Source organism: Engraulis encrasicolus, chromosome 14 (assembly GCF_034702125.1).
Source record: "Engraulis encrasicolus isolate BLACKSEA-1 chromosome 14, IST_EnEncr_1.0, whole genome shotgun sequence".
Classification (NCBI taxonomy): Eukaryota; Metazoa; Chordata; class Actinopteri; order Clupeiformes; family Engraulidae; genus Engraulis; species Engraulis encrasicolus.
The window spans coordinates 40370858-40386380 of NC_085870.1; the positions used below are offsets into that span (position 1 = coordinate 40370858).

Here is a 15523-nt window from a genome sequence, read left to right on the forward strand (position 1 = left end):
TGATCAGGGGTGTCCAGCTTGTTTCTGATGGTGGGCCGAAAATGAATATGACGTGTGGGCCATGGGCCAACAACGTGTACTATGTACAGTAAGGCATCGTATGTACTATATCTGATGAAAAAGTGTCATGTTTTATATCAAATAACAATTTTTAAATGTGCTGTATTTATTTCAGTTGAGTACAAGTGTGGCAGAATGATGATGAACTGCAGTCAATTCTATGAAGACTTCAGTTAGAAATGTATGCCAACTGCGACCAGTGTAAGAAAGGTGTGGAGGGCCAAAAATAATCTTTTGAGGACCAACTTTGACCCCTTTGGCCCCAAAGTAGGCAGTAATGCAGCACCTTGTATATTATTTTAAATTTTCTTTTTTTCTTTTTCTTTTTTTTTTTTTACAGATTTCTGAAATGTCACTTAGAGCGTTTTTGCATCTGAACTCATTTGAACATGAGGAGAATAGTCAGAGTGGGTCGATATGAGCCACAAGGGACAAACCCACGGCCAGTATTGTGTGATGAATGTTTAATCTAATGCTGTATTTTTCATGTGAGTTGTCATTTTTTTCTGTGTCTGTGTTTTTGTGAATGCCATTTTGATATCAAATATCTGTTGCTTTTTCGTTGGAACAGCTACCATACAACCTTCGAATGCTAGAATGGAGAATTCACCAAGTCTTTTGACCAGTGCAGTCCTCTCTGGAAATAATGTATTGGAATCAAAAGACTTTAGCTGTAGACAAAGTAAGTCCAGTTACTGTGTAATGATGACCTGGGTGAATAAACTCCTCGCAGATATGCAGTGGAGTGTGGTGCCACCTGCTGGTCAGAACAAGAACAAGTCCAAATGAAAAGGTGGGAAAGCCTGGGTGTTCCTCCTCAAAGCAAACTACAAAGTACATTATTTTATTCTTTGTTTATTTTAAGAAGGATTTAGCAGGAAGCCATGTATTTTAAAGGTTTAATCAATATTGTTACTGGACTCAGCTGCTTTCAACCAATCAAGAATGTACAAGCTCACCATGCTTCACACAGAGATTTTTTGCCATCGCCTGGCCAATGGAAGTATTATGCAATGCATTTTAGGAAATAATATGTGTATTAGCAGATGCATCATATCTGCACAGATATTGATTTATTTTTTAATTGATGCCCTGTCCCTTGTGTCCTTGATGAATTTATATGTAGCCTATACATTGGTCTGAAATGCATTTACCTGAAAGTTATTATTTTATTTTTACAATTATTTGTAACGCTTAAAGAGCTGTATCCTGCACTTTTTCACCAATTGGAATTATATGTTTGGTCAACAGTGTCCTTGTATTGTCTTATATGCCTTATATTCTTATAATTTCTATAAAAAATATCAATGGTCAATCTTTGCCTTTCTTGGTATTTTGATTTTATTATTTTGAATAAATATTTTGAGTTTATTCTGATATTGTTTTAGCATGCGGGATGTTAATATAGTACAAGATCACATTCAGGAGTAGACTATTGTAGATCATCAAGCTTTCACAATGTTTCTTTTGAACAGATGTTGTGCAGATGCAGAGTGTGTTGTAAGATCAGTCCAGCTCCAGACATAAGTCATTTATTTGCATCTAAAGACCACACAGTTATAAGATTCAGTCTTTTAAACGTGACAGAGATAAAATTAGCAGACACTGTTTTTACATTTCAGTGTAGCACGTGCCAGGAATGGCTTGAAATTATGACTTGACACCGGTTTAGGAACCAGAGTGGTTAGTTTGCCGGAATCCTTCATAGATAACTGTTGCTGTGTCTTGCTCTACTAACCGACATCCCCTCAAAGAAGACGAGGATGAAAAAAACAAATCTGATTGATGTCAACCACAGCCAAACGTCTGTGCCATTTCACACACACTTGTAGGGCTCGGCTGTGGCCTACTGTTTGTTGTGATGTGAGTCAGGGAGTGTTTGAAGGTGTCATTTTAATACTCTGTGATAAAATTAGATGGATTGTGTTTTACATAATCACATCGCTTCAGCCATTTTTAAGGCAGACGTAGGCCAAAGTCTTGGTTTATTTTGGCTGAGAGAAAGAGATTATGAAGACAAGTTCGGGTCTCTTCCTATTTCATGATATTGCAGCAGTCAGATTTCTTTGTATTACATTTAGCTGACCCTTTTATCTGAATCAAACTTGTTTGTTGTTTACAATCCCTGGACTAATGTGGGGTTGGGTAGGGGCCCACAATTTGGAGTAGAGTAGAGTAGAGTATTATTGATCCCGGGGGAAATTAAGGTAGCAAGTAGCATACATACAGAAGACACACAGGTATTAAACACATCATTGCACATATACACATATTAACCATAGCACACTCTTACATGCATTCAGCCCAAGGCTCTCTCTCACACACACAAACACACGCGCAGACACACACACAACACACCCATACCACACACAACAATTAAAAAGTCTACAAAAGAAGAAGTGTCCCAGTGACGTATCACGTGTGCCTTAGCTGAGCGGTAGGTACAGAGCAGCTCAAGACCAAGTGACCAACAAAGTGTCCAGGAGTGTTAGAAATCACTGTGCATAGTACAATTGTATTCTTTGGAAGAAAAAGGGGGATCACAAGTCCCCCGCTGTGTCGCACACACTCTCTCTCTCTCACACACACACACACACACACACACACACACACACACACACACACACACACACACACACACACACACACACGCACGCACACACACACAGTTGAGCATAGGAAACTGATTGTGCTGCCTTGGAGAATTAAACAAATTTAAAAAGTCCTAATTTCATGGTGTGTATTGGGTAGGGGCACTTTCAGACGACTTGTCCTGGTCTGGACCCGGCCCCTAACCCAAATGCCTAATGTTTGCCGTAGCCTACTGAACTCATCTAGTTTTAGTATCCTGCTCTACTGGCATGATGCACGTGATACTTTCAATAGGCCTACTAGGCCTCCAAATGAACATCAATAAGTCATGGTCATGTAAATTGAAGTTGTCAGTGGGGAGGCATGGCTCTGTGCCATTATACCACATTCATGATCAGTGAGTTAGAACTGGGTGGGGAAATGAAGGAATAACATCAAAAACCATTGCAGATGGCATGAAGTGCAGCAGGCCAAAAATTAAACAAATTTCATTCATGTTTTCATCTAGGCCTATTTAAATTGTGCGCTGTAAATGGGCAGGCAGTGGAAAACTATAGGCTAGTGATTTTCAATAATAATAATAATAATAATAATAATAATAATACAAACATTACAATGGCGATGAAGAAGATTCTTGTTTGACAGTATATTTCTCGAAGATAGACAAGAGTGATGCTCCTATTTGACATGCGACATGGTTTCAGTCACTGAAATGCTGAGGCTTAAAAGCGCAGAACTCGTATTGCCAGGAAAATGAGAAAGCTCGGGCTAATCCACGTTTTTCGTAGGGGGAGTACTTTCATCTTCCTAATTCGTGGACAGGAATTCCGTATGAATAAAAGCAATACCTGCTGTTATTAAACAATGAAACGGATTAACTTGTAATGCATGATGTTACGTGTCACTCTTGTCCTGCATTACATTGTGCTGAAAAAATATTAAAACGGATGTTGCTACCTATTGTTTATTTATAATGGAAAATGGTTTGTTCCATTGCTGTGTTTCATTCCTTCCTGGATTGGCTTGGGCATTGGACTTAGGCAAGCGGAGTCAGTGCAGGTTGCAGAGGCGCACAGAGGAGGAAGCACACAAGTTGCCCGAAATTGCCATTCTTGCCAGCCTCGCCAACAACTGAGAACGGTAGGGACACTGCACTGGATACGCTTCTCAGTCAGCGATGCATGTCAAGTTTGGTGTGCGTGTGTGAACTCTGAACAGAATAAGTGTTGACATACTAAGCTAGCCAGTGCGCTAGCTAATTAGTTAGCGAGAAATAACATAGGCAGCTAACGATAGCCTGCTAACTCAGAGATGCTGAAACAGCCAGGAGAACCAATTCTGTATAAAGTTGAGCACTGCACCGTATAAAGCGTGAAGTGGTGTTACGTTGCCTTTCTCGTGAAATTTAATTTCTAAGAATGGGCACGTGAGGAATTCCAACCTGGAGTTCTCAATCAAGTCATCTGGTCATCCAGGCACAGGCACGGGGATCAAGAGGAAGCTCCGCAGTCCCTCTGCTGAACGACAGTGTCAGGTTAACGTTAATAATTTGCAAAGCAGTCCGACCAGCGAGCTTGCACTCGGCAGTAAAAACATGATACGTTATATGGCTTTGATAACTATTTGCTGTTAATAAAGCCAAGGATCACCTTGTTAAACATTGATGACGTTTCATACCGATGTGCTGCCCATTGTTTACAGACACCAAGGGCTGATGTGTCCTGCGTGCGGTCTTACATTTCTTTACTTCCTGTTCAATAGCAATGACAAGCGTCTACCCAGCAGAACATGTCTCTTTTTTTGAGGTAGCATCTGTCTGACATGATGTGTGTGTCTGTGTGTTTGATATGTTTCCAGAGAAAAGAAACCGGCTGAACGCAAGCAAGACACCTGGAAGTCAAGGCATTGTCACGCTGACCTGCCAAACCATCCCATGCGCCCCAACCTCCTCCAGGGAAGGTGAACCAATCTTCCTCTCAAGCACTTGCTTGTCTACATCCCAAGTGTATCCCTCCCCACCAAAAAAACAAAAACAAAACAAAAAACATTTGGCTGACCAGGCATTGAATTAAATGCTGTCTCGCTTCCACGCCTGCAAATGGCTTGCTGTCTGAAGGACGAGCTTCTCTGTTCCATCTGCCTGAGCATCTACCAAGACCCGGTCAGCTTCGGCTGCGAGCACTACTTCTGCCGCAAGTGCATCACAGAGCACTGGAGCCGGCAGGAGCACCACGGCACGCGCGACTGCCCTGAGTGCCGGCGCACCTTCGCCGACCCGCTGCTCTCGCCCAGCCTCAAGCTGTCCAACATCGTGGAGCGCTACTCGGCCTTCCCGCTGGACGCCATCCTCAACGCCCAGCGCAGCACCTACCCCTGCAAGGACCACGAGAAGGTCAAGCTCTTCTGTCTGAGCGACAAGAGCCTGGTCTGCTTCTTCTGCGACGAGCCGGCCTTGCACGAGCAGCACCAGGTCACCACCATCGATGAGGCATACGAGGAGCTGCAGGTAAGCCCACGGCCTTTCAGTTTTTTGGGGACTTTTCTTCTTGTTCGAGGGTTCAAAGCAACAGGAGAAAGAAAGAAAGAGACGAGGGAGGACCAGGATCCGATTCCGGGCTGGAACCAAACCCAGACGCAAAAAATCAGCGCTTCAACCCTGTGTGGGTCACTTACTGTATGCCAGTGCACTGGTGTTGTGGTGTAGTGCATAGCTTACTAGTACTGTAGGGCAAATTCTCTGTGTGTGGATAGGAGCAAGCGAAGGGAACTTGCACCCTCGCAAGTGCTACCCAAGTGAACACAAGGGATAAGGGCCTGTAAGTTCCCTTTGCTTGCTCCTCGATTGCTTATTGGAGCCTATGCAGGATACCTCCTTTGGAATGTACGTCTCTCCTGCGTGGATCAAAGTGAACTCTTACTGTGTATCAGTGCACAGGTGGCTGAGGACATACAGTAGCTGCTGGTCCTGCAGGCCAAAGTCTCTGTGTGTTTTGTGATCATCTTGTTTGTGTGTCTTGTGTTGTGTTACCATGGAAACTCGCCTCTCTTTGGACAGGACATCTGTGGGACATAAACACATCTGCAAACATAAGGGGCGTGTGTGTGTGTGTGCGCGTGTGCGCGCGTGCATATGTGTGTGGGTCTGTGCTTATGTGCGAGAGTAGAACAGGAAATGTACATTTGAGTGATCATCAGTCAGTGTAATAAGTCTATGCATGTCAGCTTTCTAGGCAGCAGCGCTGTGAATTCCACTGTGATTGCACAGCGGAAAGTCAGCAGATCTGCGTGTATGTGTCATACTACACTTTGAAACGGAAACCTTTCGGGAAACCAAAGCCTTTCTGTAATGAGAAAGTGAAAATGAAACACAGAGCAAGATGCAGTACCTTTCATATATCTGGCTGTCCTTTATTTAAATACGTTTTAGGAGAGATCATGTAATGTGATGTGTTATTGAAGATGTACATGTATGTGTGTCTGGGCAGTATAATGGGCTGTTTCATTCTGTGCACATCGCTGTTCAATTCTTCAAGATGCCAATGAGACAGATGATCTGCTCTGTTAGTGTTGTCCCCCCACCTCTTTTCCCCTCTCTCTCTCTCTCTCTCTCTCTCTCTCTCTTTCTTTCTTTCTTTCTTTCTTTCTTTCTTTCTTTCTTTCTTTCTTTCTTTCTTTCTCTTTCTTTCTCTCTCTCTCTCTCTCTTTCTCTTTCTCTCCCTCTCCTTCTCCCTCTCTCTCTCTCTCTCTCTCTCTCTCTCTCTCTTCTTTCTCTCTCTCTTCTCTCTCTCTCTCTCTCTCTCTCTCTCTTCTCTTCTCTCTCTCTTTCTTTCTTTCCCTGTCTCTCTCTCTTTCTCTTTTTCTCTTTTTCTCTCTCTTATCTCTCTGTCTCTCTTTCTCTTTCTCTTTCCCTTTCTCTCTCTCTCTCTCTCTCTCTCTCTCTCTCTCTCTCTCTCTCTCTCTCTCTCTCTCTCTCTCTCTCTCTCTCCTTCCCTCTTGAATGCACACACTGTCTGTCTTTCTGTCTGTCACTGCCACTTTCTCTGTGACTCTTGTTGTCTGCCTGTCTCTCCCTGCCTGTCTTTCACTCACTCTTTCTTTCTCTCTCTCTCTTGTTCTCTCTCTTGTTCTCTCACTCACTGTCTCTCTCAACACAACATGGTATCCTGTTCCTGTTACTGGAGCTGGATCATCTCTCTCTCTCTCTCTCTCTCTCTCTCTCTCCCTCTCCCTCTCCCTCTCTCTCTCTCTCTCTCTCTCTCTCTCTCTCTCTCTCTCTCTCTCTCTCTCTCTCTCTCTCTCTCTCTCTCTCTCTCTCTCTCTCTCTCTCTCTCCTTCACTCACTACCAGTATCTTCACCAAGGCACTTGTTCAACATAGTGATTGCTCTCAGCGTGTCCACGTGAAGTCAGATAAGAGACACCACACTGACAGCTAAAAGGGGCCATTCCTGCTGCTGTATGGTCCATTTATCTGAAGCATTTACAAGCCCTCCAGGGTTGGGACCTAGGGTTGGGCTGCACACAGCCTGCCTGTGTCTGGGGTGGCCAATGCACCCATCACAGGAGGCAAAAAGTAAAAAATTCTTGCTTTTGGTACTTTGCGCCATGCTGTGTCATCAGCAAGCCTTGTTGGGTCTGTCTTGATAGGTAGCTATAGCAACAGAGAATAGAGAAGGGATTTTTTTGTTTGCATCACCCCACTATGTTGAAAGCTGTTTACTTGCTGTGTGTGAGACTCGGGCCAAACATGCTGTACTTGAATAAATAAACGGCCTGTGTTTTCCTCACGGTGTGTCAGAAGAAGCACATTTGCCTTCAGAATGTCCAAATCCATTTTTTCACCTACCGCACGTGCATGCATGTGCCCCATCTATGTTTAGGTAGCAAAGATCAGAACAAGCTGTGTGTGTGTGTGTGTGTGTGTGTGTGTGTGTGTAGTAGTGAGTTTAATCCCGATGGAGAATTAATTAGTTGTAACATGCTGCAGTTGTCAAGCGATTTGTGTCGCTCTCTTTTCCAGCGGCTCCCCAGGGAGAGATTTATGAAGGACCCCCTCCTCCTCTCCAACCCCACTACTCGTTTTCCGCATCTCCCTCTTTTCTTTTTCTGCGCTGTGCGGATTCCAAGGGCCAAGTCTGCCGGCCAGTCAGGCAAACTCACACCACACCACACTACTCATGTCTCTCTCTCTCTCTCTCTCTCTCTCTCTCTCTCTCTCCCTCTCCCTCTCCCTCTCCCTCTCCCTCTCCCTCCCTCCCTCTCTCTCTCCCCCTCCCTCTCTCTCCCTCTCTCTCTCTCTCTCTCTCTCTCTCTCTCTCTCTCTCTCTCTCTCTCTACCCCCTTCTTCTTCTTCTCTACCCACCAGCCCAAGAAACAAACATTCCCAAGGAGATGGGCACACTCCAGAGCCAAGGGCCCTTTTTGTTGCCCTGGCGGAGCAGTTTCCCAAAAAAATGCCTTGTACTCTCTTTAGCGCTAATGAAACGATTTGGCCCGAGCAACGAGAGTACCCTTGGCCAGCCAAGAAGCCTGGGGTGAGGCTGAATTATGTTTCTGCTGTAGGGAATTAAAACATCAAGACATTTCCCATCTTGATAGCTGAGAGTATATTAAAAGTTTGGTGATCAATGTGTATTTGGAAAGTTCTAAGAATAAGAGGAGGCCTTGGGAGAAGATGTCTGGGGGGAAATCAATTTCTGCTACTGAAAATGTACAGAAATGTCCGACCAATCTCCACTGCTGAGAATCTGTTAATATCTCTAGTCCATGTCTTTATTTATTTATTTTTTTAGGAAAGCCAGATTCTGAGAAGGAGTGCCCCACATTTCTTGTGGGTTTTTAATTTCTTGCTCGAGCCTGTAAGATGTTGATTAGTACATTCTTGAATTAATCCACTGATGAGAAATGCCAGCGTAACAGAAATAGCCTAATTAAGTCTGCTTTCCTCTGAGCGTGTGAGAAACTCTCCGCTTAAATAATTTAACATTATTTCCTCTGTTTATTCACTCACTATGATTTTTTCCACTCCATCATGAAACATGCTTGTTCTTTAATTTGCTTAAAAAATAAATTTCAAAACGTTTTTTGAATGTGCAAAGCAGGTAGTGAAACAGGTACATTGACTCACATATATTCTTTCCCACATACAGTGCCCTCCATAATTATTGGCACCCCTGGTTGAGATGTGTTAAAAGCCTTAAAATAAATTCAGTGTTTATTGCAGAAGAATACTGTCACACTGAAAATTGTAGAAAAATGTAGCCTTCAACTCGAATGAATTGTAAGAAAATAAAAAAATCCCTGACTAAAAAATAATTATTTTTCATTAAATCACCTGTTCCACAATTATTGGCACCCTTAACAATTCCCAGGAAATAAATATAATTGAAGCATTTCTGTCATTTCTACAGTAGTTTACAAAGTTTACCAGAGTATGTAGGAACATTTAATTAGTAATTCATCACTTCCTGTTTCCCTGGGGTATAAATATGACGTGACACCGAGGCCATTTCTCTTATCCACTCTTAAACATGGGAAAGACAAAGGAACACAGCATACAAGTGAGGCAGATGTGCGTCGACCTTCACAGGTCAGGCAGAGGCTACAAGAAGATTGCCACTCAACTGCAGCTGCCCATATCCACTGTGAGAGGAATAATTAAGAAGTTCAAAACAACTGGAACAGTGGTAAACAAGCCTGGACGAGGACCCAAGTTGATTTTGCCACCACGCACAGTGAGGAGGATGGTAAGAGAAATCAAAAGATCTCCAAAGCTCACTGTTACAGAATTACAACAAATGGCAGCATCCTGGGGTCACAAAGTCTCCAAATCAACCATCAGGCGCTGTCTACACGCCAACAAGCTGTTTGGGAGGCATGCACAGAGAAAACCTTTCCTCACTCACAATCATAAACACAAGCGTCTAGAGTTCGCCAAGCGGTATTGGGGCTTCAACTGGGACCGTGTGCTTTGGTCAGATGAGACCAAGATTGAGCTTTTTGGCAACAAACACTCTAAGTGGGTCTGGCGTACCACGAAAGATGCGCATGCTGAAAAGCACCTCATACCCACTGTGAAGTATGGGGGTGGGTCAGTGATGCTGTGGGGCTGTTTCGCTTCCAAAGGCCCTGGGAACCTTGTTAGGGTGCATGGCATCATGAATGCTTTGAAATACCAGGACATTTTAAATCAAAATCTGTTGCCCTCTGCCCGAAAGCTGAAGCTGGGTCGTCACTGGGTCTTTCAGCAAGACAATGACCCTAAACATATGGCAAAATCTACACAGAAATGGTTCACCAGACACAAAATCAAGCTCCTCCCATGGCCATCTCAGTCCCCTGACCTCAACCCCATTGAGAACCTGTGGGGTGAGCTGAAGAGGAGAGTACAGAGGAGAGGACCCAGGTCTCTGGATGATTTAGAGAGATTCTGCAAACAGGAATGGCTGAAGATCCCTCTTTCTGTCTTTTCCCATCTTGTGAAACATTATAGGAGAAGATTAGGTGCTGTTTTGTTGGCAAAAGGGGGTTGTACAAAATATTAACACCAGGGGTGCTAATAATTGTGACACACATTATTTGATGTCAAATAATTATTTCTTTATGTGGGATTTTTTCCCCACTGAATAAATGCACTTGTATTGAAGGTTGGATTTTTCTCTTTTTTTCCATTAAGGTCCCATATTATTTAGAAAAAAAATAAAATAATTGGAAGCTAAAAAACACATCTCAACCAGGGGTGCCAATAATTATGGAGGGCACTGTACATATGATGTTTTTGCCTGTCTTTATTTCTCTTAGCTTCTACTTTTTCCCCCATTCAGTCTTCCAGTCTCATGCACAGGTATAGTAGGCCTATAGCGAGCAAGCGAGACTTGAGCGGCATCCAAGTTTTCACTCAATAAAGTAGGCCTGAAGAGTTTTTCATTTTGATATAATCAAAATTTCAATGTTGATATAAAACTTGCCATATAGAATGCAAGGAACTGCTTTTTTGTATCAAACGACATGTCGTCATGACGATGCGTATAAATTCAAGCTGATTTTTTCAGTCTTTGTGTGTGTGCACCCGCGCTTTTGCACGTTAAGTCGTGCTCTACAATGCCTTTTGACAGGTTAGGGTGGTTTCGCCTTTATCATAGCACATTTTCATCTTTTATCCTAGCTTGGTTCGCTGTTGGCAAAAGTAAAGTTGCAGAAATGTTGCTTTACTGACAGGTTAGGGTTAGGGATGGTTTTGGTCAGGGCATGCTCTGGGGCACGCGGAATGCAGTAGCGTGTTGGTAACATGCCTTCTTTTTATTACAACAGTCGTCAAACCGGGAATTTCTGCCCCTGTACTGTATTCTGATGTGATGCCATCAACAGTACCACACGATTGAAAACCGTACAGATGGTGCAAAACACCTAAAGCCTACGTGTATAAGGCATTTTCATAATACCATTCAAGCGCTTTGCCAAGCGTCATGTTCTGGCAAGGGCCAGGTGGGTGTCATTAGTCTCCCCACAGTGAGTGTAACCATGGTGGGCATGCGGCTATTACTGCTCTCTTATGCCAAATAACTTTTTTTTTTTGTACTTCTTAAGGCCTGCGAGTCATGAGTATGCCACAGCTGGGGCCCATAGAACCAGCCTGGTAGGTGATCTTTGTTGTTTATAAAGGCGCTTACAAAGTGGGCAGAATGCAGCATTAGGTAGGCAAGCAGTGAATGGAATGCGATCAGGCTTGGCAACCTAGGCAGCTCACAGGAATCCCGGTCAGGCTCAAACCTACTCACTCACTCATACGCATGCTGTTATTAAAACTCTCCTTTTCATATCACAGATTAATATGTACCAAAGCCATGCATGCCACAGCAGTTCATAGAATGCTGGAGGGAGAGCGGTGTGTGTTGATAATCTGCCGATGCATTCAACTCTGTGCTCACTTGCGTGAGTCTGTGCGTGGATTGTGTCTGTATGATTTAAACAGCTAATTTGATAAATATTTGTGCCATGAATGCAGCCTGGGTATCTATTCACATACTGTATCCAGTAGCTAGTAGCTACTACAGTAGGCCAGCAGTGAGCTTGGATGCTTTGACCTCATGTGATGATAACAGAAAAAAAAGAAAATCACACAGGGGGCATCAGTAACCTGCCTTCCAGCGTCCTTGAAGCCAGACCATTTTGACAGGCTGGTGTTTCTGGCCAAAAAACTGGGGGTTTGTCTAAGCTGCATGCTATTGCCTTTTACATAATTATGAGAGTATAGATTTATTTTGTTCATCCCTTGTGTAATACATTCCTGATTATTTCATTAGTGATTTTAAATAGCATTCTGCACAAATTTAAGTCAAGTTAAACTAGTTCTATTTGCAATGAAATAATTGCTACTTGCTGCCATAAGAGTCCTCATTGGTTGAATTGAAACGCTTTCAAACACCTTCCATGACTTCTCGGTGTTCCGCTAGACCCTCATACTTTGTTTAATCTTGTGAATTTATTCATGCTGTCTTATCTTAGAGCGATCCACCATGTCTGTTGGCTATGTAAGCTTGAGTCAGAAAGCTAGGTGTTTTTGGTGTCATCATGGAACCGGCACTGTGACTGCAGCCTTGTTCACTAGAAACTCTTGGCAATGATGTTGACACTTGACAGCCCTGTCTAGCGGGTAAGGTGACACTCGTTATTCTATAGAATGCTGACATGACATGAGAGAATGAAGACACGCGGCTTCCCTGTGATTGGCAGTTCATTATTCATGATCAGATGCTTTAGACGTGTATCCGTCTTTCTTTCTTTCTTTCTTTCTTTCTTTGTTTCTTTTTTTCTTTTTGGACTGTCTCACCTGCTCAACCCCTTTTTTTCTTTCTTTTTCTTGTTATAGAGTATTTCTTGACATGTAGTTTTTATAGTCTCATTTTTTCTGCATGCGCCTTTCTTTTGATCCGTTTTGGTTTTCCTGTCGTGTATATTTCAGTGCTGTCTCGGGACCTTGTCCTGGCTCGTCAATCTTTCAGTGTACTCACAGACCGAACTCTCTGCCTGTGTCTTATTCTGTCTGTTTACTTCTTGTCTCTTCAATGTCATCCACACACACACACACACACACACACACACACACACACACACACACAGTCTGGGTGTGTGTCTGTCCATCAGTAATGACACCGTTGGGGACACTGTACCCTGGCTCTCCACAGCTTGGCATTCTCTACCACACAAAAGCCCAGCCTGACGGCTATCGAGAGCACGGCTCACCCTCGTCACAGCACAGCACACTACATGACAGCCCTATTCAGTCCTCGTCACCACATCACGGCCCTGTTCAGTCCTCGCCACCTAGGGATGCAAATTATTGATTAATTCATTAGTTGTAATCGACTTGCGATTAATTGATAAGCAGCGTTTTTCCCCCGAAATCTATTTTTTTCGACAAAAAAAATCCCCTACTTAATCTAAAAATTAAAAGATAAAATGCTACATTTTTAAGAGTTCTATTTAAATGCTTTAATCCAAAGGTGATTTAAATATTCCCTCCCTCTTGACATGCCCATTTCACCTGGGTCTCTTGTCAATTGAATTGGCGATTAAGGTTCGCATCCCTATCGCTACCACATCACGGCCCTGTTCCGTCCTCGTCACCACATCACGGCCCTGTTCCGTCCTCGCCTGGTGGCCTGTAAAACAGCGTCGATGGGAAAACATGATCAATTGTGCAGCCATGCGAGCCGGCCGATTCATGCCATTTGTATGTCTGCTTGTGTTTAATTAATCCATAACGCTGGTAGTGCTATGTCACTCATGGCTACCAGGCAGGCTACTCAACCCCTAGATATCATCACCTTCCCAGTTCCCACCCTCCTTTTGCTACCTCTCGATCACTCACTCACTCACTCACTCACTCACTCGCGCACACACACACACACCCATAGACATTGAACACTAACACACACATGCACTGTGCACGATTGCACTCAGACAGGCCACGTGTTGATACACACACACACACACACACACACACACACACACACACACACACACACACACACACACACACACACACCACTCCGTGCCAGTGTTGTCAATAGCCTAAGCCCAGGCTGACAGACGGCAATGGGGTGATCTTGGGACTTGGGCAGAGATGGCTAAAAACTGCAGCAGGCTACGTCCCTCCCTCCCTCCCTCACTGCACCCACCCCACCCCCTCTGCCCCTTTGCCCTTCTCACAGCGTGCTGGGCATTGCAGCATGTGCACCCATGCTTGGCACACAGTCTGTGTAGTGGGTGCCATCAGACTTGTGTTGGCGCGGGCAGAGATTTTGCCTTCTGCTGCTGTTGCTCCTGCGCAATCCTATCCCAGTCTAGCCTAGCCGGGGCCGGAACTGGCCCGGGCGGTCTGAATGTCTAGTAATCTCCTTAACTTTGCATGTCACCCTGTTGACCCTCGCTTGGCAATCTTGGCATTAAATGTTGGTGGGATGAGGCGGCATCTGCAGGTAGTGTTGCATAAGGAGTGATGCGGTCAGCCTTACGAGGAGGATTGTGTGTGTGTGTGTGCGCGTGCGTGCGCGTGTGCATGTGTGTTTATGTGTTCATGTGTAGGGCTGGGTATCGCAGCCATGTTCCTGTATCGATTTGATTTATATTCTTAGGGCTTTGAATCGATTAATCACGATTCGATTCGATTCATTCCGAATCAATTCAATCCGTTCCCTTCTTGGTGCCAGGATTTCCCCCATAAGATGCTGTTGCCTATTTTTATATAAAAATGTCAAAGGGCTATGGCTTGACGGTGTTAACAGATTGCTAATTTGTAATAAGTAGGCCCAGGCCTAATTGACTAATACCTACTGGGTATTTTCCATAGACCTAAATTAAACAAAAAGAAAAAAAATCAATTTTGTGTCCTGTGAATCGATTATGTGAATTTTAGATTAAATCAATCGATTATCGACTAAATCGATTATTTTACCCAGCCCTATTCATGTGTCTGCGTGTGTGTCTCTGCGTTCGTGTGTCTGTCTGTGTCTTCATGTTTTGCTGATGGAGCTTGAGTGTTAGTGTGTGCCTAAATAGAGCTTTGCAAACACACAGACTCACTATACACAGAAATATGCACACACACACATACACACATTCACTTACTTCCTCCAACTGTGAAAGCACACTAAGCAAAGTTACCGTAATCATTTTAGTTATATTTTAGTTACACACACATGCATTGTAGTAACACACACATGCATGCGCACACACATACACATGCACACACCATTGCAGCAAAGTGGATTGGGGGGAGACGGTTGGTGTTGAAGAATGTTTCAGCAGACCACACACACTAGCAAATGAACATACACACACATTACAGGCTCTCCTTATGTTTATGCATCAACATTGAGAGAGGCTCAGTGATGGGCAGAGGATTTGTGGAGCCTGGCGGCTCATGCCTCAGGGGGTGTACGTGCGTGCGTGCATGAGTCTGTGTCTGCGCGCGTGCGTGTATGTGTGTAAATGACTGCGTGAGTGTGTGTGTGTGTGTGTGTGTGACTGGAATTGTGGGCACAATGTGAGATTGCTGGGTAGAGGAAGAAATGAATTCACTGCCAGGTTGAGATGGAGGGAGAGAGAACGATAGGAAGAGAGTGAGAGAGAGATACATGAGAGAGAGAGAGACATGAGAGAGAGAGAGAGAGAGAGCGAAAGAGGGAGCGAGACAGAGCGATGGAGGAAGAGAGAAAGCTCGTTGTCCATGTCCATCAGTACATGCGGAGGCCTGAGCTGCTCTGATGGTGCCTGTTGCCATCCCCACAGGACCCATCCAGTGAGCGATCCTGTCAGCACCTCAGTCAGCTCGTCAGCCCGTCTGGCTGCCATTCAGCCAGCCCATGTTC

At 44.1% G+C, this 15523-nt stretch overlaps 1 protein-coding gene across 1 annotated transcript in view; it reads left to right on the plus strand.

Annotated features, from left to right (window-relative positions):
- Positions 1–3677: 3677 nt before the first annotated feature.
- The window catches only part of trim62.1 (tripartite motif containing 62, tandem duplicate 1), a 121835-nt gene continuing 109989 nt past the window's right edge, over positions 3678–15523 (plus strand). The window contains exons 1-2 of the mRNA XM_063215740.1: positions 3678–3792; positions 4510–5158. Coding sequence (XP_063071810.1) covers positions 4751–5158 — 408 coding nt within the window. The 5' untranslated portion in view covers positions 3678–3792; positions 4510–4750. The remainder of the gene's footprint in view (positions 3793–4509; positions 5159–15523) is intronic.